This window comes from Tachypleus tridentatus, chromosome 7 (genome assembly GCF_004210375.1).
Source record: "Tachypleus tridentatus isolate NWPU-2018 chromosome 7, ASM421037v1, whole genome shotgun sequence".
In the NCBI taxonomy this organism is placed as follows: domain Eukaryota; kingdom Metazoa; phylum Arthropoda; class Merostomata; order Xiphosura; family Limulidae; genus Tachypleus; species Tachypleus tridentatus.
This window is the reverse complement of record NC_134831.1, coordinates 21164582-21192305: the sequence shown is the minus strand read 5'-3', so window position 1 is coordinate 21192305 and position 27724 is coordinate 21164582. Positions and strand designations below refer to the sequence as shown.

The 27724-nt window shown below is 33.3% G+C and overlaps 1 protein-coding gene across 1 annotated transcript; it reads right to left on the bottom strand.

Moving 5' to 3' along the window:
- Positions 1–27724, bottom strand: LOC143255267 (uncharacterized). The gene is made up of 3 exons (XM_076510684.1): positions 27515–27724; positions 21668–21767; positions 1–4510 (listed from the first exon to the last, which is right to left on the bottom strand). Exons 1-3 carry the CDS (start codon positions 27681–27683, stop codon positions 1306–1308), a joined length of 3474 nt encoding a protein of 1157 aa, XP_076366799.1. The 5' UTR covers positions 27684–27724; the 3' UTR covers positions 1–1305.

Below are 27724 nucleotides of genomic sequence, written 5' to 3'. Positions count from 1 at the left end.
TTATTCTAAAATATAGTACACAAATTAATCATGACACAGGATGGACATTGTAATCATAGGTTTTTAATCTCTGCTTCACTTTTCAAATGATGTTTTCTTCTTTTAATTATACTTTTTTTTACATTTATTTATGTTCTTTATCTTTCTTTATATGAATTTAAAAATGATTTCACTATAATTTTACGCTTCACACACACCATCACATTAGATATTACTGTCTATTATTAAAATAAACATTGCTGTCTGCATAACCTTGTTCTATACTTTCCATTTCTCTTGAGAACAAACTTACAAATGTATAGTTGTTATGCATCATAGATCTAGCAGTATAGTTGTATATAACTTGTGAATAAGTTGTAAAAATGAAACACCGAGTGAAATAAATATAACCTTTGGTCTGGAATTTGTGTTCAATTTTATCATCATACAAAATTTCTAAATTATTCCAATCAGCACTCTGTATTATGATTTAATAATACATACAACTTGCAGAAAAATACCAATACCGTTAGGACTAATTTTACTTCAGTATTTGAAGGAAGCTCATTGAGTTGTTGGAAAACGTACAGAAAAAGGCTACTAGGACAAATTAAGATATCTGAAATTGTTTTTCTTGAAAGAAGAAGAGTTGGATTGGAATGAGGTTTTAAGATTACTTAGGGAATTGATAATGTTAATCCATAAACTTCACAGTGAGGATGGTAGAACTATCTAACAAAAATATGAATTTTGACAACTAATATAGCTTATTTTACAAATAGGGTAGTTGGCCTTTGAAGTGGGTTGCCTTCAAATGTTATGAATACAACTGATTTAAAGGAATGCCTGATAGATATTTGAATGATAATGCTGGTCCTGAATATTTTATCTTTTAAGTTTTGTTTATAGGATGAGGGAGACATTTGACTTGTTGTTGTTCTTAAATTCTATCCATATACATCTATGTTTTTAAAGCCTTCAGGTGATAAAATATCAAGAAATATTCAATGTGCTAAAATAATTTCTTTTCTACAAGATATCAGCTGCATTGTGAAAGAAATTTTAACTACTAAAACAGCAATAAGTAATTCACACTGAATAATTTAAATAATAACATATAATAATATTTAAGTGTACATACAGGTTTTCAAGTTCCTCAAAAATCCACTGTGCAGCATATTATGAATTTACATGTCAACTTTATAAGGGAAATTACTCAAGTATATGTACCAAGTAGATTATTTATGTACCTACAATAATAGGTAAGGATTAGTATATACATTTTTATTATTATTATTCACTTATAGTGAGAAGTAAGCAAACGTATCATGTTATTTCATCCAGTATATCAATTGGCTGTTGACTCACTGATCTCAGATTAACATCAGTTCTTCTTGATAAAACTAAATTCTTAGAAAGAGATTCTCTTACCTTATTAGATGATAGTAGGTCATGCAGTGTGCAACAGTAATGGAAACGAGAAGGTGGAAGTGACTGTAAATTATAGTCTGAAATAGGAAAAGTGGAAAGAGTATCTGCATAATTTTTACCAAGACTTTGTGTAGGATAGATGGAAGAAGCAACTAAATGTTTAAAATACTGAGTATTTCTATTAATTTGATCTTTATGTACACATGGCCATTCAGTCTCGTGTGCTTTAGATGATTCCATAGAATGAATACATGGTACAAAAACATAATCATTTCGTGATTGATAAGGCTTAGCTTCAGGCTCATAATTTGGATATTTTTCTGGATAAGCCTTTTTGGATGGAATTTTCTGTTGCATTAACCACGCTTCTTCTTTCTTCCTCTTAAGAATCATTTCCCATTCTTTTATCAGTTGATCCACTCCACGCCAATTTGGATCTCCAAAAATGATATCAAATGAAGTACCTGCAGTTGGAGGCATAGAAGGTTGATGAATTCTTTCTCTCCTTAAATCTTCATACATGTAAATAGGTGATATTGTTTGTGCTGGTGGTTTGGAGGTATGACAAAATTCATAATGAGATGAATATTTAATACTATCATCTTGTGCTGTAACACTAGAAATAGATTCTTTGGAAATTATGGTGTGAGGTATAAAATGAGATGAACTTTTGGATTCTGGACCATCTTCACTTTTATATTTAGAACTATCAACAAATTTAATTTGATCAGAAATTTTTGCATGTGTGTTAACATTTTGCACTATGCTACTGGGAATAGACTCTTTAGAAGTTATACCATGTGATATAAACTGGGATGAAAGTTTGGGGGCTTCACTAACTTTGGCTTTATCTTTAGAAAAACTACCATACAATTTAACCTGATCAGAAAGTTCTGAATAATTGTTGATACTTTGTGCTGTGACTCTACAAATAGATTCTTTAAAAATTACACCATGAGATATAAAATGAGATGAACTTTTGGGTTCTGGGCTGACTTCATTTTTATATTCAATATCATAGAATTTAACCTGATCAGAAGGTGTTGCATGTGTGTCAACATCCTGTGTTGTGCAACTACGAATAGATTCTTTAGAAGTTATACGATGAGCTATAAAATGGGATGAATGTTTGTGAACTTCACTTTTATCCTCAGAAGAACTATCATGCAATTTAACTTGAACAGAAAGTTGTGAATGTTTGTCAACATTTTCTGCTGTGGCATTAGGAATAGATTCTTTATAAATTGTATCATAAGATTTAGACTGTAATGAACGTCTGGGAACTAGACTGACTTCACTTTCGCCTTTAGAAAAACTATCATGCAATTTTAACTTAGAAGAAAATTGTGAATGCCTGTCAGTATCTTGTGTTGTGGCACTAGGAACAGATTCTTTAGAAACTGCATCAAGAGAAATATAATGGGATGAATGTTTGGATTCTTGACTGACTTCACTTTTATATTTAGAACTATCATGGAATTTAACCTGATCAGAAAGTTTTGTATGTGTGTCAATATCTTGTGCTGTGCTACTAGGAATAGATTCTTTAGAAGTTATACCATGAGCTATAAAGTGGGATGAAAGTTTTGGGACTTTACTGACTTCACTTTTATCTCTAGAAGAACTATCACACAATTTAACTTGAGTAGAAAGTTGTGAATTCCACTCAGAATGTTGTGCTGTATCACTATGAATAGATTCTTTGGAAAATATACCATAAGATATAAACTGGGATGGGTGTTTGGGGTCTAGACTGACTTCACTTTTATCTTTAGAAGAACTATCATGCAATTTAACTTGAGCAGAAAGTTGTGAATGTTTGTCAACTTCTTGTGCTGTGCTACCAGGAATAGATTCTTTAGAAATTATACCACGAGATATAAACTGGGATGAATGTTTGGGGACTTGATTGACTTCACTTTTATCTTTAGAAGAACTATCATGCAATTTAATGTCTGAAGAAAGTTTTGAATTATTGTCAACTTCATCAAGTCTTTCTGTTGTATATTTTCTTGATAAAACATCATAAGATATTGACTGCAATGGAAGTTTAGGAGTTTTATCAAACTGAGTTTCCACTTTGGAAGTGACATCATGCAGTGTGGTTGCAATTAAAAGTTGTGAGGACTTGTCAATTTTACCTTGGTTTAGATCTATAGGTTCTAAATCTGGCAACATTGATTGTTCAACCCCGTTCTGATTTAAGTCACTGGAAATAACGTTGTGAAGTACATTTTTTTCATGAAAATTAAAAGTCTGGTCTAGTGTTTTATGTATTGAAATAATTTCAGGTGGTATTTGGAAATGTCTGTCAACTCCTTTCAAACTTAAATTACTTAAAATAGGATCATTGGTTGAAATTCGTGCAGGAATTTCAGAAGATTGTTTAACCCTTCTTTGAGTTGTATCTAAAAAAATATCATCATGTATTTTAGTTTCAGTTGACTGCTGATCCACTCCTTTCCAATTTAAAACCTTGGAAACAACATCATGGTGTGAAATGTCAAGAGGAATTTTAGACAGGTGGTTGACTGACATCGTACTTTCATCTTGAGTACCAGTAATATCCTGACCTAACTCTTTAGATTTAATGTTACTTGATATCCACTGGGAATCTGGAGAAACATAATAATGAGATGTTTTTTCAATAGCAGTGGTGGAAGAAACTTCTTTTTCTTTGACAGACAAGACATAATTATCATTTTTATCTGTTTCATCTTCAGATATATCTTTATCTTGAAATCTGTAAATTTCAATAAAATTGATTTCATCCAACAAGTTGATATCACTGTCTGAAGATTCTAAAGATGCTGAAAGCAATGAAGTTTTTTCTTCTAACTGTGAAGGCTCTAAAGAGGTTGAAAAGAATGGAGTGTTTTCACCTAACTGTGAGAGTTCAAAAGGAGTTGAAAGAAATGGAGTTTTCTCTTCTAATAGTGAAAGTCTCTCATTTAAGGGTAACTGAAGACTAGAAGAATGATGAGGCTGTACTTCAAATTTTGACATATCTTGATCATCTATCTCTTCATTTGAAACTTCTGATGACAGTGATTCTTGTTGTTCAACAGCAATATCAGACAGACTTTGTCTCTCCTTTTTTCTGAAATGAAACACGGTTATTATTAATAAGCACAGCAGTTATGTCTTAATATTACTAGATGTTTTTACAACAACATATTCCAAGAAATAATGTGCCTTCATGTTCTCACACTATATTTTATTTGTTGTGAAAAAAAACAGAAATTTTTCAAGTGAAAAGAGACTTGGGAGATTTGCTGTTAAAAGTTAACATTTTCTTTCACTGAAAATGTACTTGCAATAAGACTTTACTCAAAGTTATCTTGATGCATCTGTAAAACATTTTTGCTAATAGCACACCAGTCTTTTATGCCTAATCAGTTTTGTGCCATTTCAGAACATGTGCTGATCATGTGACTACCCTCCATAAAAAAAACACAACAAAATAACAACAACAACAAACTATGAGAAGCATCTTGGATACATAAGATTGTGAAGTGGAAAACTTTCAGGTATGAGTGTAATTATGAGGTTTGTCATAACCATCCCATTGTCAGCACACATGCCATACATAGTCAATATGTAACAAGCTATAAGAAAAACTTAAATATATAGAAATGGCTTAGACTAAAGGACAATACAATAATAAGGCAACACAGGAGGGATTCTGAAATACAATGTGTATCAACTAAATGAGATAAAAAATAATAAAATGCCTACTTACTCCAAACGTGTATAACCATTACAGGAGAAAAATGATACCAGCCTGAAGAAGACACAGTAAGGTTTTGCAGATAATGTGCAACAAATGTATTGGGAGGTGTTCACTCTGAATGATTTCCTCCAATGGATGGTAATTTCAAAAAGCTAAAGATCTCATCAGATGACAAACTTGATGTGAAGAAACATTACCTAGACAGTGACCTTTCCTGGATAAGTCTGAATATCATAATGAGTAATAGTGTAAACAGACAAATCCTGATTAAATAACCAGGATAAGACGTGGGAGAGGCAAAGGACGGGATGTTCAGAAGCAACAGTGAATGGACCAAAGTCTGAAGTGAGACCAGTGCCTCCAGTATATAGATAAGGAGGAAGGGCAAATGGTCTGAACAGATGTGACAGGAGGGATAGGGAAAAACACCACATGTGAAGATGTAATTTATTGATGTTGGAATGAAATACATCCAATCACAAGGTGGTTTTGATTAATTATTGTGACTTTTTGTCAATACACATCAATAAACCACACCCAGTTAGAAACTGACATTCACTTGTAATGAACATCAGCTTTACGACTGCAACCCTATTACTTAGAAATTTACATTATAGAACCAACCAGCTTCATTAAAGTACATGGTGGTAGTTTTCCTCTCTGAAATAATGTTAATAACTTCTTTTATAATAAGCCATGTGAACCACATTAACAGTTTCTTCTTATCACCCACATGCACTTTGTACAACTATATTAATCATTACTATTTATGCTAATTACTTAAGCTAATGCTCTGTAATACTAAATGCTTTTTAATTAGAAAAATTTCATAAATTTTAGTAAATTTGTGCCAAAAAGTTGGCAATGAATAATAACCATCCACCCATATGACTCTTTTGAAAACATGAGCTAGAAACTATTATTCTAACTTGCTTGTCCAAATTACTGTTTGTGAATCTGCACATACTTTCAACTTATAGTTCTGGTGTTTTTACCAATCACTGTGCTAGTATGTATGGTTCTTGAGTCAGATATTAACTTAATGTTGCAACTGTGGCTAAAACAATATCAACCAATCAATTCAGAATTATTTTTCTTATTAGTTGCTATGATACATAATAAGATACTATTTTTGTTTAATCTGATGCATTTTGACTGTATGCATCTATTCAATACACAAACAGTAGTCTAATCATGATAACTAAGTGTTGACCCTGACATTATAAACATTACTTGAAATAACTGAAACAATTACTATTTTGAAGATTATGCCACACTTGTCCTACCAGTGTTGTGATTGCTTTATCAATAAACTATTATCCTTGTAGAGAGTTATCATGTTAAGCCCATGAAAGTGTTGCTTTTGAGAAAAATGACATTTTTCACAGTTTATATTATCTGCTTATACCAGGCACAATCATATGACTGTGATGTTATGGCAAAATCTTATATCAGTTTCTGAGTTTTTGGTTTAGAAATAAAAGTCAGATATATAGCATAGTAAGTGAAGTTTCTGGGAGTCTTGTAGTCTTTTCAATGAATCAATCACAAATCCAGTCTTAGGAAACAAACTTGACTGTGTAGTCTTAAAAATTGGTTAGTTAGGCCTGAGTTTGATATCAAAGAAGCAACTTGACTGTATAACCTAAAATCTTGGTAGTTAGACTTGATACCAGTATCAGAAATAAAAAAAGAGTGATTGTGTAACTTAAATTTGCATAGGTAGATCTGAGTCTTGTATTGTTAAGGAAAGTGAAGTATTTTGTACAGGTGGTTAATAAGCAGGATGAGTTTGTTGTTAACTATAGGTATCAGAAATAAGACTTTCTGTCTCATCTCAAAATGTTGATCCTTGATCTTTTATTATATAAGTAATTATTACTGCCTTTATGTATTTAGCTTCACAAGTAAAACTGCTTTGAGAAGTCTGGTTTAATACTCCTTTATGGTCCTCTGCTTTGTAATTCTCTGTCCATTTTGTATTTTGCATGACTTTCTTTTGGGCACTGTCCCAAAGGTTTTGCAGAGAAAAGTCCTTATTACAAGTTTTCTTTTGTTCCCATAAATCTACATTTAAATTGTCACTCTTTGGTACTTGTAAAGACTTGATGCCTTGCTGTATCTTCTTCTATTGAGTTCTTATAGTGACTGAACATACCTCATTATCTTCTGTCTGTCTAGTTTCTCCAAATTTCTTCTACCTGGCATGTTTCAAATCACTAAGTTGTATATTGGTGTCTTGATATACACAACTTCAAATTCCTCCTACATAGCATGGCATATCCACCTTTATTTTGTTGAATTTAAAAGTGTTTTCTTGATTATGTTTTTTTTCTAGCAGCTGCATCCATAATGGCAGTCACTCCTAATGTTTCTAACCAGCACCATTTTTGTAGATAGCTCCACTTGTTTTATGTTGAGGTTTCTACTGTTGTTTGCTGGTGATAAAATTGCACTTCTTTTCAAAGTGCCCTATTTTTAAACAAATATAGCATCCCTTTGTCCATTAACCTCCTGTCACCTTTGCACACTCCTGCTTTTGATCAACCACCACTGATTTCAATTTTAAATTTATAATCATGGACATGTCAATTATATTCCATAGACATTTCTGCCAGCTTAATATTAGGTTCATGTTTCTTTATGCTCTCTCCTTTAGGAACAGTAACATATCAGTTGAACTGTTGACTTATTAGTAGGTCTGCCAGACCCTCAAAACTATTTTCAAAGTTCATCGTGTCAGTCCTTCTGGTGAATTGTGACTATGAATGTGCCACAGACTGAAATACACTTTCTTCAGTGTCAGATTGACTTCTCTGAACTTCTCGACAAAGATTAACAAAAAAACTTCTTCCACAACTTCATATCATTTCAGTAAGGCCAATTTTAATTTCTCATAGCCCATGACATCTTACGATGCACATACTTGTATATCTTTTATTTTGAGAAATGGCCTTAGACAGACTGCCCAGTTGCTTTTGTCCCAGTTTTGACTTTGGGCAAATCTTTAATATTTATTCAGGAAAGTATGAATGTCATCTTTGTTCAACAGAGTTGGGCAGCTTGGTTCAGCTGGTCCTGACCCCATTGTCTTTCTTGGGTCCTTCTTCTTTCTATTGGGTGAGCTTGGTAAATCTCAGTTTATGCTCTTATTCTCTTCATTTCCAGTTTCTCCTTTCTCAGTTTGTGTTTTTATTTTCTCTCTATCTATATCAGGTCTCTTCTTTTCATCTTACAGTCTTCGTTCTTTTAGTGTTTCTTCCTCTCTTCTCTGACTACACTCTTCTTCTCTCTCTCTAGTGCTTGTTGCTGTTTAACAAACTCTCATAGTTCACTGCCTTTTAACCCAAGAATACACTAATCTCTTTCTATCCATTTATCAAAATCTGTTGATATTGTTATTTAGGATGTTTGTAATCTCTAAACTATTTTTGCCACTGCTACAGGTGTGCTGTCATTCACATCTTTTTTCACTACTGTTTACCACTATATAAGCCTGGCTGGTTCACCAAATGTCAAGATTTTATGTAAGTGATTCTTTACAGTAGGTGTGTGTGACTTGTTGCCAATAAATTTAAAGGATAGTACATAGTCCACATATTTTAAAATAATATATCCAAAACAAGTCAAATGTATGTACAAAAATTTTTACACCACAGGATATCCATGATGTATATAAAACTAAATAATTCTCCTTTCCTGTCAAAAATTCACATAGGCCGATTCAATTCATTTAAATTCCAACTGATAAGATTATTTTTTCTCCATCCTGTTTCTTACTGTATAATCTGTTGTAGGTTCACTAACATTACTCCATGGAATACCACAGTTGTATCTAGAACTTTAAATAACTGTCTCCTTTGCTTTAATGTCCACACAGACAGATTCAATGACTTCAGTACATCTTTGACAAGACAAATTATTCTCATTATCTCTAAGAAATTCATTTTAAGATATCATCCATTACAGCTAATCACTCACACAACAGACAACTTCGTGTTTTATAAGTTTTTTTTTCTTTTTATGATTTCTTGTATCTTTACACATTTATAAAATATGACAGAATATTGTAGAAATCTCTAGTATGAATAATATTACACATAACTAGGAAAACGTTGAAGCTTCATGTAAGATATCAACAATATTGTTAAAGCCTAATACAACAATCAAACTATACAAACAATGTATGTCTCTTACCAAGATATGCAACATATGTAACAAAATTTTTCAGAACTGTTACTCTTAAAATAATTAACTTTTTACACTTATTAAGAAAACTAAAATAATCATTATACATTACATCAGTAAATTAAATAATTACTTTAATATTAAACAGTCTTCTATATCCAATAATTTTAGACTACCCTCAAAATCCCAAACAATATTAAACTGTAATTCTGATAAATGGTAATTTAACAACTTTATATTTGCTGTGGTTAACATGTGACTTATTCATTTGAATATTCAAAATTATTTTAATATAATATACTGAACTCTTTGTATATATTTGTTAATAAACAAGCATTGTTCATTTTTTCTACCAAATTTAAAATACAAGAAATGGTTAAGTAAGGTGGTTGATGTAGCTTTTCTCAGAAAAGAAAAGCATAACAAACATATATTACAACGTTAATAAAAAAAGGAATTACCATCTAATTCCTCCCAACATCTTAAGAATTGAAGACTATTGAGATTAAGAACAGTTTAAAGAAAAAGTAACACATTAAGGTGAATGAGGTCACCTATTCGATTAATGAAATAATGAAGTAAAGTAACTCATGATGTTAAATGGCAGCCCTTCATATTCACATGTTTAACCAGCAAATATAAGAACAAGTTTAAACCAATTACATTAATAACAGCATCAGACAATGTATTCCACAAATAATAACATAAAACTGTTTTGCTACAAAACAAGACCTAAGAAGGTTACTTTTTGTATCTTATGATCAAATTTCCATTAGTAAATTTCATTACTTCCACAAGCTCATATAGATGCTTTATCCAAATTCCTAATAAATACATAAAGCTGTGACAAATCACCTCTAAGTGATATATATGCATAGACAATTAGCTCAAGATATTAACATTTTCCAATGCTAAAAATGAATTTCTGATAAATACTCATTTGATTCAGTGTTTCCCGGTACATGCAGAGTTTTTTTTTGCTTGCATTAGCTTAAGGCTTCCACCTAGATTCACAGGTTTTTATGTAATATTGCATTTTTTGCATGCAAGTAAACATGTAAGAAATCTCCAATAATAAGAGTGTGACATACCTCCTTGAACAGCTGACTCCCTCTACTGATTCTTCAATCAACACTTCAAAATTAAGCAAAAAAAGATAAACCAGAAATGGATGAAGGGCAAGAAATGTGAGAGGAGTGAATCAAGTCCAGTACAAAACAGGCAACTTCTGGAATATGTCATTTGAGTTATGATAGGAGAAGGTTCACCACCATTTTCACCTCAAGTTGAGCGAGGCAGAACAGGAGTTTATCATCCAAAGGGAACTGAGTGAGGACTCATGCTGGCTTATCCTGCACAAATCCAATGCCAAATAATCCAGGAATTCAAAATCCAAGTAGCAATAGGGTGGGGAAAAGCCTTCTGGATAGGTGACCTGTACTACAGAAACAGAACACTGCAACTCTAATGGCTTAGAACTGGTATATTAAAAAGACTCCCATACTCCACTAAATGAAAGGGGGGTAAAACCACGCTGAGAACCTGGAAGAGTGCATCACCATAAGACTGCTATGGGTGATTACAAACACCATATTTTTAAAAGCATACCAGCATTCACTTATAAACTAACCAAAGAAGATGGATATGTATCCACAGATTGCTTTACTCAGAGAATCAGTATATGATGACACCTAGAGCAGGCTTGTAGAACACCCCATCTCCTGAGTGAGTGCTGTATTAGACTGTGATGGGCCTACATTATGCAGATTTTAATAAAGTATATCCTTGCAAGCCACTTTTTCTAATAAATGGAATCCAGTAATGCATGAGAGAGTTCTGTAAATTACAAGTAATAAAAAAGAACTTCCCCATTCAGAGACAGCATGAGGTGTGGAGAACGGTGACCAGAGTTTGTCCACAAGCCTATGAAAAAGTAATAGCCAAATGATGAAGAAAATTTGTGACAAGGGTGTAAGGGGTTCCATACACAAGCTAAAACAAACTCTTCCAATAAATGATAGAAGTGAATAGTCATATAGTGTACAAAGTTATGAATTCGATGGTAGAACACTTGGGATTGCAAACATGAATTTCTAGCCAATGAAAAATATGCTAACGAATGAGCTAATGAATTAATTTAGAAAAGATAAAGGAAGAAAGAACAGAGTGAAAAAATATTTGAAAGAATAATAGGATCACAATGGGAACCATAAAAGGGAAAAGTGCAAGCCAAATAACAAAGGTGCATGAAAAAGGAGTTGAACAAGATCTGAGCAAGGAGATGGCTGACAAATAGAAGGGAGAAAAACAAGTGCAAATATGCAGCCCCTCATGTGACACAGATGAATGAGGGAGAAAAATGTGATCAAGATGAAACATAATGCATGAAGAATCAGTGGCAAATGTGAAAGTATGAAGAAATATGCTTCAAGACAGAAGTGATATAAAAAGAAGGGGCAGAAGGGTTTCAGGAAGATGGGTTAAGGGTATGAAGAATAAATTTAAGGTCCCAGTCAGGTAGACTAGAAAGACAGGATGAGTGACAGAAGTGAAATGAATGAAAGAGCATTATAACATAGAGGAGTAAAAATCTGAAGATAATGGGAAAACTAGAAGGTAATAAAAAGAGCCATCTGGAAACCAGCAAAATCAAAGTCGATAAGTCACGCTCAAATATTTCACTGAAGTTCACAGACAGATGTGGAATAGGACCAGAAAAGGATAAACACAAAGTAGTGTTCAACAGCAAATTTTATACCCCTTCTGCTGATACACTGTGATTGTAACAAGCAAACAAAATGGGAAAGTATCCTAGTTACACATAAAAAAAAGGCCAAAACATCCTGCAGAAACAAAAAACAACAACACAAAAACAAACAAATCCACCACATGAAGTCAAAGCTACAACACAATTAGATGAAAGAGTAAAATACAAGGCTGAAGAAGAGAGTGACATAAAGAAAAAGAAATGCCATAGATAGTTCAACAGAGAAAACAATGACTGATCCCTTCAGTAGCAAGCCATCAATAGAACCTAAAAGGAATATCTTGAATGAAGGAGAGAATACAAAGAACAGAAGGACAAACCTAAAGGAGGTTAGACTACAACTTATATCACTCGCATGCTGCAGAAATGCAACAGACTCTAATATTTCTGTGCATAATTGTACTCACTCACAAAGTGTTAACCAGGAAAAAATATGTCTTTTGTGAAAATTATTTTAGTAGAGAATAATTTCATGTTACTTTCATTGTAAATGGCCACCTCTTTCATTGAACCTAGCACCAACTGATTTCTGGTACTATGGAAAGCCTTTCACAATTCCAGATCTCAAATGTTGTCAGGAAATGGCCAGTATATCAGATGATACTAATGTTGCTGCTATAATGTCCATGGCCACAGATGTAATAATTCTGGATGCAGAAGGAGTACATTTTGAACAGATGCTGCGACTGACATGATATTAAGTCATAGTAACACATTTTGTAATAACATGTTTCATTGTTTGTTTATTTTGTTGTTTTTTTAATTTCTCACAAAGCTACTCAAGGGCTATCTGTGCTAGCCGTCCATAATTTAGTAGTGTAAGACTAGAAGGAAGGCAGCTAGTCATCACCACCCACTGCCAACTCTTAGGCTACTCTTTTACCAATGAATAGTGGGATTGACAGTCACATTATAATGCCCCCTCGGCTGAAAGGGTGGGCACGTTTGGCATGATGGGGATGTGAACCCGCAACCCTCGGATTACAAGTCGCATGCCTTAACATGCTTGGCCATGCTGGGCCAACATGTTACAACTGTGGCATATGTATTCACTTGATATCCTGTGCACTTCCAAATTCCTATGCTGTACACTTTGTGTGAGAAATGATGCTCCATACTGTGAAGCTTTCTTTATAATCACCATGTATAATAAATTTAGTAAAATATTTATCTCTGAAAATCAAACACTTTTTTATAAGTACACCATATAATTCTCATTGCCTTTAATTAACACATGCAAAATTACTGTGATAAAGTTTCAAAATATTTTAAATAACCACTCTCTTTCACAGTGACAATTCCAATATAAAGCAAAAGGTAACTGTGATAAAACTTTTCACACTGCAAATGAATTACTCTACACATTATAATATTTAGATTTTCTTATTCATGACCTCTAAATTTAGTTCTTCTACATTAAAATGAACATTTTTTCTACTGACTAAAAAATAATAGTATTCGTAATTTTATCAAAATTAACAAGAATATTAATTTCATAAAGTAACAGTAGAGTTAGGGCTACGACACAATACTCTTTTGGTATTGTTTGTCAAATCTCCCAGTAATTATTGCTTCCCAATAATCTACTGTAATTTTCCAAATAGTCTTGTTTGTCCGTAATTAAGTACAAAGCCACAAAATGGGCCATCTGTGTTCTGCCCAACATGGGTATCAAAATCTGGTTTCTATTGTGTGTTGTAAGTCTAGACATAAGCTAAGCCACTAGGGAGCTGTAATATGCTCCCAAATATAGTACATACTCTAATCTTTATAAACAAAGATTCAAATTTGCCTTATCACCATAAGTGATATGTACCAAGACTTTTATAATACTGTGATCAAAGTGATCCTTTGTGGACAACAATGTTAGTGTCCATATAATCTCTAATTGAACATTTGTTGTAATGCTTGCTATCTTTGCACTTGTAATCATTATACAGATATTGTCAAAGCCACTAGAAGTGAATTAGTTTTTGCACTTGCAATACAGAAAGTTGTGCTAATTATTTCAGGAGAGAGATTTGCACTCAGAATTTCAAGATTTTATCAAAATCAAAAATTCGTAATTTTGAATATCGAGTGTAATAGTAGTGATAGTTAGTTTTGTGTGTCTAAATATTTTTAAGTGTACATGTAAATAGATCTTAAAAATCACAAAACTCAGCTTTTTGGTCATTTTATTCTGAAAATTATGTTTGAAGATACTAAAATAGAATTAAAATGGGAGACAATTTATACCTTAGATTGGTGTTCTATGGCACAAAACAATTAGGCTATCTGTGCTTTTACCTTAGAAACAGTGAAAATTAATAAGACATACTATCAAAATGCAACAGTTCTAGTAAGTATACATTATTATTCATAGTGTGTATTGAACTAGTTGTATAAAAGCAAAAAAATTTGGATTTGTTATCATGTATTTGACACACCCAAAGTTTTTTATAAAGTTTTAGGGAAGAAAAACCATTTTCAGAAAAGTATGGTTACAAATGAATTCAGTGTTACAATACATTTATTTGTACTATGGCCTACTCTCACTGTTCAAGCTTCCTTAGTTCATGTTTTTTCAAAACAATAATGGAAGTTATTGGTAGCTTTGTCTTTGTCATTAATTTTAACAAGGACAGCATAAAAAATTGTGGTTCTTGCACTCAATCTATCCTCTTCACTTCAGCATTTTCTGAAATATAATTTCTCTAAAATTGCAGGTACATAAATGAATAATATATGTATTGCTTTCTAAATAGCATATTACTTACTTGAAAAATTTAACTATATTTGTAATAGTTCTTTAAACAAAAGTATGATGAGATCTCATACACTGAACCAGTTTCACTTCTCACAGGATGATCAAAATATTTTGAGCTAACTGGGGATTGAGTGACTACTATCTTTCCTTTTTATCAGCTTTCCTAAAATTATGATGTTGTGTGATTTTTCTAAGTTCAGTGGTAAACTGTTGCCCTGTTTTACATTTTACTTAAGTTATAATAACTTCAAATTACCTATTCATATGAGTAATTCTGTTCTGCTAAAAATCTATTTTGATAACATAACACTGCACAACAATTTTTTTGAAAAGTTTTGCTTCCCGAAAAGTGTTTGCTGATTGTGACAGGTAGCTGGTGGGTATGCACAAATATAGTTTTAGTTTTGCTTCATTGCATAGAAACTGTGAGAAATAGACAGTTAACTGTTTACCAACAACAACGTATTTAATTGAGTTTATGTTTCTAATATGCTATTACGTTCAACATAATTAAAAGTGTTTTGCTCCTGATTTTCGTTTGTATTCAATGTCTGGAGCATCACGTTGTAGTGTCCAACAGTAGTCAGCAAGCATTGACGGATTCCAGTTGCCCTGATATCGTTTTTCCATTGTAGCAATGTCCTGGTGAAACCTTTCACTGTGTTCATCACTGACAACACTGAGATTTGCAGGAAAGAAGTCCAAGTGTGAGAGGAGGAAATGAATCTTGAGTGACATGTTGCACTTCTTTGTTTTGTATGCTTTGAGAAGTTTGTCTACCAGCTGAATGTAAAGTGGGGCTCTGTAATTGTCAAGAAAAGTGTCAACAACGTCTTTGAAGGCTTTCCAGGCAATCTTTTCTGGCCCAACTAACAGGTCTTCGAACCTCTTGTCACTCATGACATGTCTGATCTGAGGGCCAACAAAAATGCCCTCTTTGATCTTGGCCTCAGTTATTCATGGGAACATCTGTCTTAAATAATGAAAACCTTCACCTTCTTTGTTCATTGATTTCACGAAATCCTTCATAAGTCCCAATTTTATGTGAAGAGGAGGCAAAAAAATCTTTGCCAGGTCAACAAGCGGTTCATGCACCACATTTTTCTGTTCTGGAACTAACTTTTTATGGAATGGCCAGATCTGTCTAAAACAATGTGACTCTTTGGCACAACTGTCCCATTTACAGATGAAACAACAGTACTTTGTATAGCTGAGCTGCAGTCTCAGTAACAGAGCAACGACTTTCAGATCTCCACAGATATTCCAGTTGTACTTGCTGTACTGGATGTGCTTCAGCAACATTTCCATGTTCTCGTAGGTTTCTTTCATGTGTGCTGCATAGCCAACAGGTATTGAAGGGTGAACGTTATCATTATGTAACAGAACAGCTTTGAGGCTTAACATTGACAAATCAATAAAGAGATGCCACTATTGCAGGTCATGGTCACAACCTAAAGCAGAGAACAATCCTTTGATGTCAACACAGAAACAGAGACTGTCAACTTGTGCAAAGAATTTGGTTATATCATCTTGGCGGCTTCAAAAAACAGAAATTTTCGTGCCTGGTGACAGCAAACACCATTCCTGCAGTCTCAAACCCAGCAATTCGACTTTTGCTTTTGACAGACCCAAATCTCCAACCAGATCGTTTAATTCTGACTATGTTATGAGATATGGATTGCCTGAGGAGTACGGTTCAAAATCCGGATCAATGTCACTGCCAGTTCCCTGCATTGCAGTTTCTTCATCTGATTCGTCTAAGGTCCATTCCTCTGGTGGTTTCGGACTGTCATCATGTGGCACGGGTCTCATTGCTAAAGGAAGATTAGGGTATTCAATTGACTTCTGCTTTTTGGCAGAGAAACCAGACACATTAGCCAAACAGAAGTAACAGTCTCTCACATGGTCTTTCTGTTCTCGCCATATCATCAGGACAGCAAATGGCACTGTCTTTCGAGTGCCTCTGAGCCAAGCTCTCAGACAGACAGCATAAGTCACACAACAAATGTGAGGCTCCCATTCCTGGTCTTGATCACCAATTTTACAGCCAAAGTACAGATGATATGCTTTCTTCACAAGAGCAGTCATTGAGCATCTCTGATTAACAAGCGTATACTCGCCACAAATATAGTAGAATGTATCGAGGCTGTTACAACATTGACAAGACATACTGACCGACACAAATCATCCTGTAAAATACCTATAACATCTAACTTACTTGTTACAGTGCTACTGAGGCAATGCTATATTCTGAAACAATACGTATACACTATAAGGTCTATATTAATCCAATGAGCAGCATCTATGTATGCAAGCCACTTTTATAGCCTGCTGAGACAGTGTCAAGCTGGCTCCGCCCTGCCCGGGCTGCATACTTCCACAGAACAGCTTCCAACTTGGCCTGATTTCATGCTTGGACATGCCCAGATTGCACATAACATTGTTCATAGGTCTCTTACAGAAACATGACGAAACTGAAGATTTTGATGAAACGGTACGTGATGGGCAAATTTGTATGTGATTTTTGTGATCAGCAGCCACAAATCTATAAGGAACATCCAACAGTGTTCAAGAAGCAAAAACTTTGTTGTGCAGTGTAATCATTGAGAGGAACCATCAGGCAATCCAGAGTCATAATTAATAATTTTTGCTCCAGTTGCATCTGTTCCCACTCAAACACTTGATATAAACATCTTTAAGATTTAGTGGTTGTGTTTTTTTGGAGATGGACAAAGATTTCATTGTTGTGTTTGTACTATTACTGGCACCTCTCTGAAGACCATGTTGAATAGTGATAGCTTTTGGGTAGGAAGGGGGGGGCAATTCTATGTTCTGTTTTTCTTTCAGAGGTGCCACCTGGAAAATGTTCCCTCTAATTTTACTTTGTATGGGCAGACTACAAACTCCTCTGAACACTACTTTTCTGTTCAATATCTTTTTCAGCAACTGTTTGTGCTTGTCCTCCTATCTTACAAATAGACACAGTATAGTGCAAATTGTAGACTTATGTCTTCTACATGAAACTACTACCAACTGACTGTTTTGTGTGCAATTTATTTTTTCACATGTGTTCCATCAGCCAGAATGTTGTGTGGTCAAGTATGCATGCAGTTTAAAAAGAATACTATGTTTGATAGTACACTAACTCTTATCAGAAAGAGGAGGCACCTGGACCATGACAAACAAATTGGATAGTGTACCTATAATCTGTGCAGCTATGGAAGAACCAGTGAAAGTGTTAGAAGCAGAATTGCTGTACAACACTTCTCCCAACTCCTCTTAAGCTTTTTAAGTCATCTGAAAGGGTTATGAGGCAAAATATAGGAGCCAGTAAGTGTTTGTCCACCTCCGTGTAGGATTGTTCTGGAAGATCCCCAAACTTTACATACCTAAATGTTAAAGGCATGCAAGTGAAGTCTTTAAACTTGACTGTAAGTTGTAAATTTTAAAGTGATGTAAAATTAGATATATGTTTCAAGTAGCGTTTTGTCTTTTCTTTTCACACTGTTATTCCTTCACAAGTAACTACTCACACAAATTTGCATGTTTCATTTAATATGACGTAATAAATTTTTACCTTATTAAAGTATACAACATACAGAAACTTAAAATGTTAGGTGTTTTCAATGCAAAACTGATAGGGACACATTGTTTACCACATCATTTCACCATCTATGGGTATACAAAACTATCAGTAGTAACACAAAATAAATACAAATAACCCACTGCGCCAAAATGTTTTAAAAGGAATACAACAGTAAATACATACTTTCAGTCTTAATTTTGTTCTAGTGTAAAATCAGTAATTTTATTGTGGTATCAGAGAATATTTCAATATAGTTATCATTTATTTTGTATATCTTCATATGTGTTACAACTTTCCACATGCAGAAAAAGAACATTTTCTATGTCAATCCATAATAATATTCATTGCACACGTGTGATAAGTTTGCTGTATGAACACTTACTTTTTATTCCCACATATATAATTTTCAATACATAAGTATAACTGTCTTACACTATGGAGGTTTGTTTTGTACTTTTATAAGAGCACAGTTATAGATGTCTGACATGAAAAATTGGGATGAAAAATTCTTCATGGCAATAAAACTATGTATGTATGAAGGGTGTTCATTAAAACTTCTGAAAAGTTTTAATTTATAAATATTTTAACAGCATCAGTGTTGTTCCCAGCATTCCAGTTGTTATCAAAAGTTTAACAGTTGTTAATGTTCAATATTTATTAGCTAATATCATAACTTAATATCTCTAAGATATTTCCTAATCCACAAATCTAACTGATTTAGATTTGTTCAGAAAGTGTTGCAAAGCCTTTTCAATTTCTAGATGTCTTAAAATTCACCAGGCATTAAATCTATAAGCATTAGCTATCATTTAGAAACTCTATGAATTTTAGAAGTAATTATTTATATTTTAGAAATCCTGCATTCTTTCTACTAGATTGCACAGAAAGTAAGAATTACAATGTCCTTTCAGTGGTTAATCTATGGATGGAACAACCAACCAACTTAATGCTGACAGTGTTTCTCACTCGTAGCTGTAGTAACAAGATTACTTATTCATACTGTTCCTTATCTGTTTGTGACTCTTTGTAATCATCTATTACTTTCCACTTTTTCATTCCTAACAGATAAAACTGGTGTCTGATAGTACTCTTATCAACTTCTATGGCACTGACTTGTTGTGGCTCTCCCACTATGTGTTCAACATGTTTACACACACGATGTGAAACATAAGTTTTTTAGTTTGATGGATTATATCAAGTAAAACTAATGCTCCTTCACTGTGTGATAATATATTCCCTTCTTTCACTCAAGCAATTTTCCTAGCAGTTGATATGTGAATTCATGCATATTGACTGACATGGTTCATAACCCCTTCACATATTTTTGTGGGTGTTTTGGCATCTCTGCAGCTGGTGGAAAGCTGCACATGGTGATAGCCAACCATTAAAATTCATTTTTTAAACACTGAAGGACTCTCTTATTGTTCTGAAACAAACGACCCATTGTTCAACTAATATGTCAACAACTGTTTAAGACTGGCCACTGAATCCCTTCAGTCCACTTGGTGAAGTAACTGCTGACTAATACCAAGAAATTCTGGTTACCAAGTTTAATTTCAATGGTGATCCAGTGATATCTAGGACTATTCTCAAAACCAAATGACCAACAAGGTGATAACAGATTTTTCCCTGGTATAGTTGGTTTTTCCTCTAAAACACAGGAAGTATATTGCTTATGCCATCTATAAATCATTTCATGGATGTGGCCAATAGAAACACTTCCTCAAATTAGCTGTAATACAAGAAATTCCCTGGCACCTATGATATATGTACACCATGTAACACTGATAAAATCATGAATCTTGGAGTTTTCAGGACCACTAGCTACACTATAGTTTACACAAGAAGCTTTTGTCTCTGGATGGGTGGGTAATGGGGAGAGATATAGCACTCCTTTCCATACTACTAATTGATTAAACCAATGTCTGTGTACACAGTCTGTAAGGTCATGCTTCACCTTATCGCATGGCACATGGCACAAAATACCCAAGCAGGGTCTACATCTTTGAACTGCTCTACTTATCAATTCATTTTTCAGTCATATTTGTACTCATTAATTAGCATGCAGAATCTTTCTTACTTGCCTGGTTCACTGTTATGGTCAACAGCTTTTATGGTAGCATTATGTCCAAGAGCCATATGTTTTACAAACTGAACTTGCTGTCAATGGTGGTGAGAAACTGCATTCGTATATCCATACTGTAGGCTCAATCAGTGTTGTACAATACACTTATACTCCTATAATTTCATAATCCAACACAAGCCAGTATCTTCCAGCTCCCTTAAAATTTGTCAACAACCTGGATGATGTTATTCATCTGGTTATTAAATTCACAGAAATAAGAGTGACAGTTAACAGACAGTTCTTGTTCCCTCCCACGGTTATGCTTTTATGAATTTCTAATTTCTTAATTACCTGGTGCCATACCAGGTAATTACGTATTTATAGTAGGGTTGTAGTAACTATATACAAATTTTTGCTATGGGTAAAAGCCTATGTGGACACTATCAACATAGAAATAATCCTTCTCGTAGCTTACTTAAAGATGGTAACAGGTTAGTGACTAAAACATAGGATAAAACTCATTAGTAATTAATATTTTGTTTAAAAATTACTGAGTAATACATTAATTATTATATAAGTTGCATTTTCAACAGGTAATTCAGAAATGTAGGTTACTGTTAAGTTACAGCACTCTGTCATTCATACTCTCAACTGACTGTTCTTATAACTGAGAGTTGTAAAATTAAATCACTATATTTCAAAGTAATAATTCAATGATATATTATTACCAAGTAGACTGCATACTTACTCATCCTATGTAATAAATCAACATGTAAGGCACAGAAAATATTGTTGGATAAAAACAATGCATTCTGGTTCCTAGTAAATGACAATTTAGACAAACAAATTATAACTATCAAATCACACACACAGATACATATATATAATTTTTAAGTAAGATAAATTAGTTATTACATCTTACATATACAAAGACTGACAGATAGTGAATTTATCACTCCTACTTCAGTCTTATGACGTACTAGTCAGTAAGATGATTAGATGTAATTATATTTACAGCCTTATAGAAGAATATCTGATTAAATGGGTAAGGGTATGAGTAATCCTGCTCTTATTTGATAAACCTACAACCATCAAAGTAAACATCCATTCTTTCTTTTACATTTATGAACATACATTATTATACTCTATAATCTCTACAAATTTCATACCTTGTTCTCCAAACCTTTAAACATATTTTAATAACCACAGCTAAAATAAAAATAATCAGAAGAAGAGCATAATCCCACCAGTATGGATGACAGTCAGTTCCTGAAAGAGAACAAATGTGGTATGTTATTGAAGTTTATGGTTATGAATTTGTCATATAAATGTTTTATAAGATTCTGAACCATTTGTTTCACAGTTATATTATTAAATATGGGAAATACTTTTTCAGAAAAAGACAACAATGAGATTTGTATTTTATCTTATTTAACTTTGGAAATGAATAATAGTAGCCAAACACAGCATAAACCTTAATAAAAGGTTTTTTTGTACACATGTATTTTTACTAACTGTAAACAGATGATCATAAAAATACAATAGTAATTCAGTAGGTTGAACCAAATTATAAGGAAACTTAAAAAACAAAGAACAGAATGCTAAGGTAATAACACAATGTTCAGGAACAACATGGGGGCTATTGGTCCATCTAGACTGTCTCATCCTCTAAGCTAAACTAAAATTATTAAATTTAAAAAAAAATCTTAAAGCTAGCCTTTATTATTCATATTGTTATAAAGCTTTCTCTTGAATTCACTTAAACGTACTGCCTCCACACCATCTGAAGGCAACCCACTTCTAAGGCCAACCACCATGTTAGAAAAATGAAACTGTCTTAACTGATGATGACTCCTACCTTGCCAAAATTTTTATGTATGCTCCCTAGTCCTACCATTCTCAAAATTAAGTACCAAAAATAATATAACAATATCAATTCCAGTAACAAATTTAAATACCTCAATTAAATCCCCTCTAACTCTCCTCTTTTTTTAAGTGAAAACAATTTTTGAGATATTAGTTTTTACTTGTGTAACAACTCCTCCAGCCCAGGGGCCATTCTAGTAGCCCTCCTCTGAATCCTTTGCAACAATTCAATGTCCTTCCTAAGGTATGGAACAAAATACTCCAAGTGTGGCTCACACAATGAAATTATAGACTCTTTAGACCTGTACTCAATATCATTTCTATAGATACAACTTAAAGTCCTATCTGCCTTATCACTAGGAACAGAACATTTCTTGGATGGCTCAAGAAACTAATCAACCATTACTCCAAGTTCTTTTTCTTTCATAACATTTTAAAGGTTATTCCCATTCAAATTATACTTACAATTCAAATTATTATAACCCACTTGCATTTATCATAATTAAAACTTATTTGCCATTTATTTATTCAGCTCACTAAATTATCTAAATCCTTTTGTAAAGCAGCAGTTTCCTTCTCATAGCCAGAAACACTAAGAAACTGTAATACTATCAGTAAATTTAATTTATTGGCAGTTCCTTCATCGATAATACTGATGTAAATTAAAAAGAGCAAAGTTCCTAAGACTGAGCCTTGAGGGTGCCCCACTTCACAATAGGTAATGCTTGTTGCATCCCCTCAGAATTTAGTTTTCTGTAATTGTATAACCAGAATATCATTATTCCTTATCTCCATGCAGAGCAAAACATCAAACCTAACATAGCAATGATCAGTTGAACCTGGATGTGTCCCAATTTATAATATCTCAATTATTTATTTATTAGAAGTTAACAATAAATCCAAAAACACAAGAAAAATTATGAAAAATAATACTACCAAAGTATCAAAAAGAACTTTTATTTGCAATGTTTCAAGCAGCCATTTTTGTCATACTTTGTGTAAGGTTTACTATTTCCTAATTGTGAACATTTAGCTAAAAAAAAAGCTCAGTATGCTACTTTAGATCTGTTTACACACTTAATAAACTTAAGTGTAAGTTCACAACTATATTTATTGGTTTGTAGAATAAACATATATTGTATTATGTATATGCCATTCTCTTTAAGCAGTTTAGATTGTGTTTTAGATACTTGTTAATTTTCATTATGCATTTCATGAAAAAAAAGAAGATATTATTCAGTACTTGCCCCCAGTGAATCAACAGTAAGTTGGGAGGCTTACGACCTTAAAAACTGATTTTTGATACCCATAGTGAGTAGACAACAGATAGTCCATTTTGTATCTTTGCACTTAACAACAACCAAACTAGTTCTCTTCGTTATAGATATCTTCTTTATTATATTGAAATTTAAAATAATAATTTGAATGCTACATCCAAAAAACATTTGAATTAATACTATCATAGTTTTGCAAACGTAACATAAAATAATGTTGACTAATTTAAAATCAGAAGATATATTAATAAAAAATTATGATAATAAACACCAATGTATTATCTTTTACCAATTGTAAAAGCTTTGGTGAAAAAGTGAAATGTCTGTGGTATTTTCAGAATTCGAGTGATATCTTCCAAGAGTTACAAAAGAAGTATGTTTAGCAACAGAAGATTTAAAAAAATATTTATTGAGAAATAATTGTATATTTTCTGAATAACTGAGTTCGTAGAAAACAAAGACACAGAACATATAGTAAACTTAAGCATGTAAGAGTTTAAGTAAAAAGGCAACACACAAACCTCAATAATAAGATATGGTTTTGGCACAAAAATGTTTTTTATCTACTCTGTGCTCTATTCTTGCAACAAAATTTTTTCCTTTTTGCCTAACTTAACTAACTTCACTACCTTAACTTTTTCTTATTTCTTTAACTTCTTCTGTTGGTTATCAAACTTGCATCCAGAACTTTAAATGCTTGCCTTTCTCTCTCTTTTTCTTTTGTCAAAAGTCCACATAGGATGACTCAGTTACTTTAGACCAAATTGATAAGAAATTATTTTTCCTATCTCTGTTGTTACAATAAAGCTGTGAAACACACTATAGAAATCACACATTAAGGCTAATTACACACACATACCAACTAGCTAACTTCATGTTTTCTTCAACTAACTTTTTCATTGAACTTCACCTGACTTGCATTCACCTATATCTATACATTCAATAACTGAGACTCAGAACTTCCTACAAACTTAAGAAACACTATGATGTAACAGTACTTGCATAGCTTGAGAAGCTTAGAGGTTTTAAAAATGATGATGTTAACAAGATTACAATAATTGAAATACACACACAACTTCTCACTATTACTCAGTTACATATCAAGATTTGTCATAACTATTACTTATAAAATAATTAACTTTTAACACTTCTTATGAATACTAAATATTTGTTAAATATTAAACTGTTAAATAATAATTATTAAGCTACACATTCAACACTTACATTTTCATAATTTATAAAAGTGAAAACAGGGTAGTATCTCAACTCAATGCAGAAACATGAAATAAGCCACATTTTTATTTTTTTTCAGCCCTAACAAAAGCTTTTTTATGTTCTTTTGCAATTATGGATACAAAAATATGCACAACAACATAAATATTGAAATTGTAAAAATAAAAAAATATTTAATATTCTTTGTAAATAATTCTACTGATTTTAGTTTTTGATATATATCTTTTAACCTTTAAGAATGTTTTTTTATATTGTTACCACTCAACTTGCTGATTCCCTCAAACTACAAAACCTTTAAGTTTTAGTTAACGGAATACTTCCAAGAAATTACTTTTGTATAATAAATATATGTGGAGAGAATCTCATTGAGTTATTACATTTCTGTGCTTCACAGTTAATACAAAAAAAAAAAAAAAACATTAACATGTAAATGGAATTCTATGGAGGGAATATATAACTGGCAAGTCAAAAACAACCAGTTAAGTGAAATGAGTGGTAGCTGACCAGAAATATGATGCCACCAAAGCTGACAAGAATTCAATGGATAAAAGGGAGAAGAAATACTATATTTCTTAAGAAATGAAGCACATTCAAATGAGTGTGAGTCCAGCACCAACAAGAAAAGAGTGACTATTATCATGGATGCACCTGCTAGGAAAACAGAATAGAGACAACCCTTCAGATTTACTACCAGAAGGAAGTGCTTTATCCATGATTAAACAGTGCTTTATTGATGACAAAATGAAGTTAGCAAATGGATCAACAGTGCTTGTAGTGATTGGAGCATGTGACAAACATTGAAATATGATAACAGCCTATGAAATTCCACTAGGTGGGGGTTATCTAAGGTCCAAAAAAAAAGGTCTTATGAGACACTGGGTGCAGTAGTACAGCAGTGAGAACCAGCCTAGTACCTGATGCTCACATGATGGGCAAGGTATTGCTGTGTGTGTTAACAAATTGGACAGTGAGAAAATTTCCCAAAGAAAAATAAAGGTAGATACTCCACACTACATGGGAAACCTTGAAGTAATGTGTATCAAGGCACCAATATATGACTTGGTGATTTCAAACATGTCAGGTAGTAGGAATTTGGAGGAATCATAAAGTAAGAAAGACTGATGAGGCATCTGCTGTCATCACAAGAGCTCATGAAAAGAAAAACAAGCAGTCAAGGTATCAAACCCCTGAAAGTCTCAAAAGGTTATATCAAGAAGGTTGGTCCACTGGAATTAAAGGATGTGCATAAGAAAGACCCTTCACTACAAAGACTTTAAAGCAGCACCTGAGAAAAGGTTGAGCACAACACAAAGGGGAAAGAGACTTACTAAAAAAGAGTGCCAGAATGGAGTGCTATACTATATTTATCTAAATACATCAAGTTCAGTCAGGAGCACTTCTATGAGGTGTCCAAGGATTGACATTTCAAGGTCAGACAGAGGGTCTTAGTTCTGCTACCAAAAGTCAATGACAAATTCACCCTACAATGAAAAAGACCTTCTAAACTACAGAAATTGGTCAACAGAATAAACAATAAAGTAAAGATACGTAAGAAAACCAAGAACAATCTGTTGAAGAGGCACTTTAAGTGTAAAAAAGACATAACAGCTGCAGCTATTGAGGCACAGATAGATATGGCAGGTGTGACTGTCATAGAATAAGAACCTAAGGACAATGACTTTGTTTAAACGATAAAGACCTACTAGGCCTAAAACTGTTGGGTGGAAATGAGATGTATAAGGAGGTCAACATCACTGAAGAACTGACTGGTAAGAAGAAAGATGAGGTACAATATCTACTGTGCCAGTATATGTTATGTTAGCCATTATTAGCCAATCAGCACTTAGTATTTTGTATGTGCGAGGCTATTCTAAATAAAGTACAGGAAGCTGCGGCACGTCTGAGTTTTGTTGTTACTCGATAACAAGTGTTTTATGAGAACCCAAAGACATAACATGGTTGTCAGAAGTGGAGGTTTTATTTAAATTGTGCCTTAGAAGCGACACACAGTCAAGATAAATACAAACTTTACGTTCACAAACTGTAAATTGACATAATCGTACAAGATACGATTCTCGCGGAAACACACGTGTTCTACCCAGAAAAATGGCGGAGGCAGGTTTCAAGCCACCTGTTTTTAATGACAAGAATTATGGAAGAATCTGAAACAAGATTTGCGGATTTTCTTCATGGCATCAGGGTTATCAGAGGCAACAGAAGAACGTAAAGTGTCTATATTGTTGTACACACTCGGGTCGAAATACACGACAGTTTTCGACAATTTTGGACTGACAGAAGCTCAACAGAAGAACTATAAACATGTAATCAGAGAATTCGACAACTATTTTCAGCCAACCAAGGTAACAAAGTTGTACATGAGAAAGTTTGAGGACCGAAAGCAGCAACCAGGTGAGACTGTGTCCCAGTATATCAGTGCACTTAGAGAGAGATAGCACAGAACTGTGAGTATGGTGATACTCTCGAACAACAGTTGTGTAAACAAATCAGCGTAGGCGTCAGTGATCGAGCATTAAGAGATAGACTGTGGTCAGAGGATCTGACACTGAAACAGATTACAGAGAAATGTCATCACCATGAACAGAAACTAGAATCACTGAAGGAAATCGAAGGATCCACAAGTACCGTAACAGATGTAAACTATGTACGTCGAGGTCGAGGTCAAAGCAGAGGTCGTAGTCGCCACAGAAGTCAAGGTTCCAGAAACCAGCAAAGACGAGGCACACAGGTCTACAGAGGAACTGTACTCGGTGTGGAAAACTACCACATTACAGTCAACAAAGATGCCCAGCATTAGAGAAAACTTGTAATTATTGTAAATTAAGAAGTCACTTT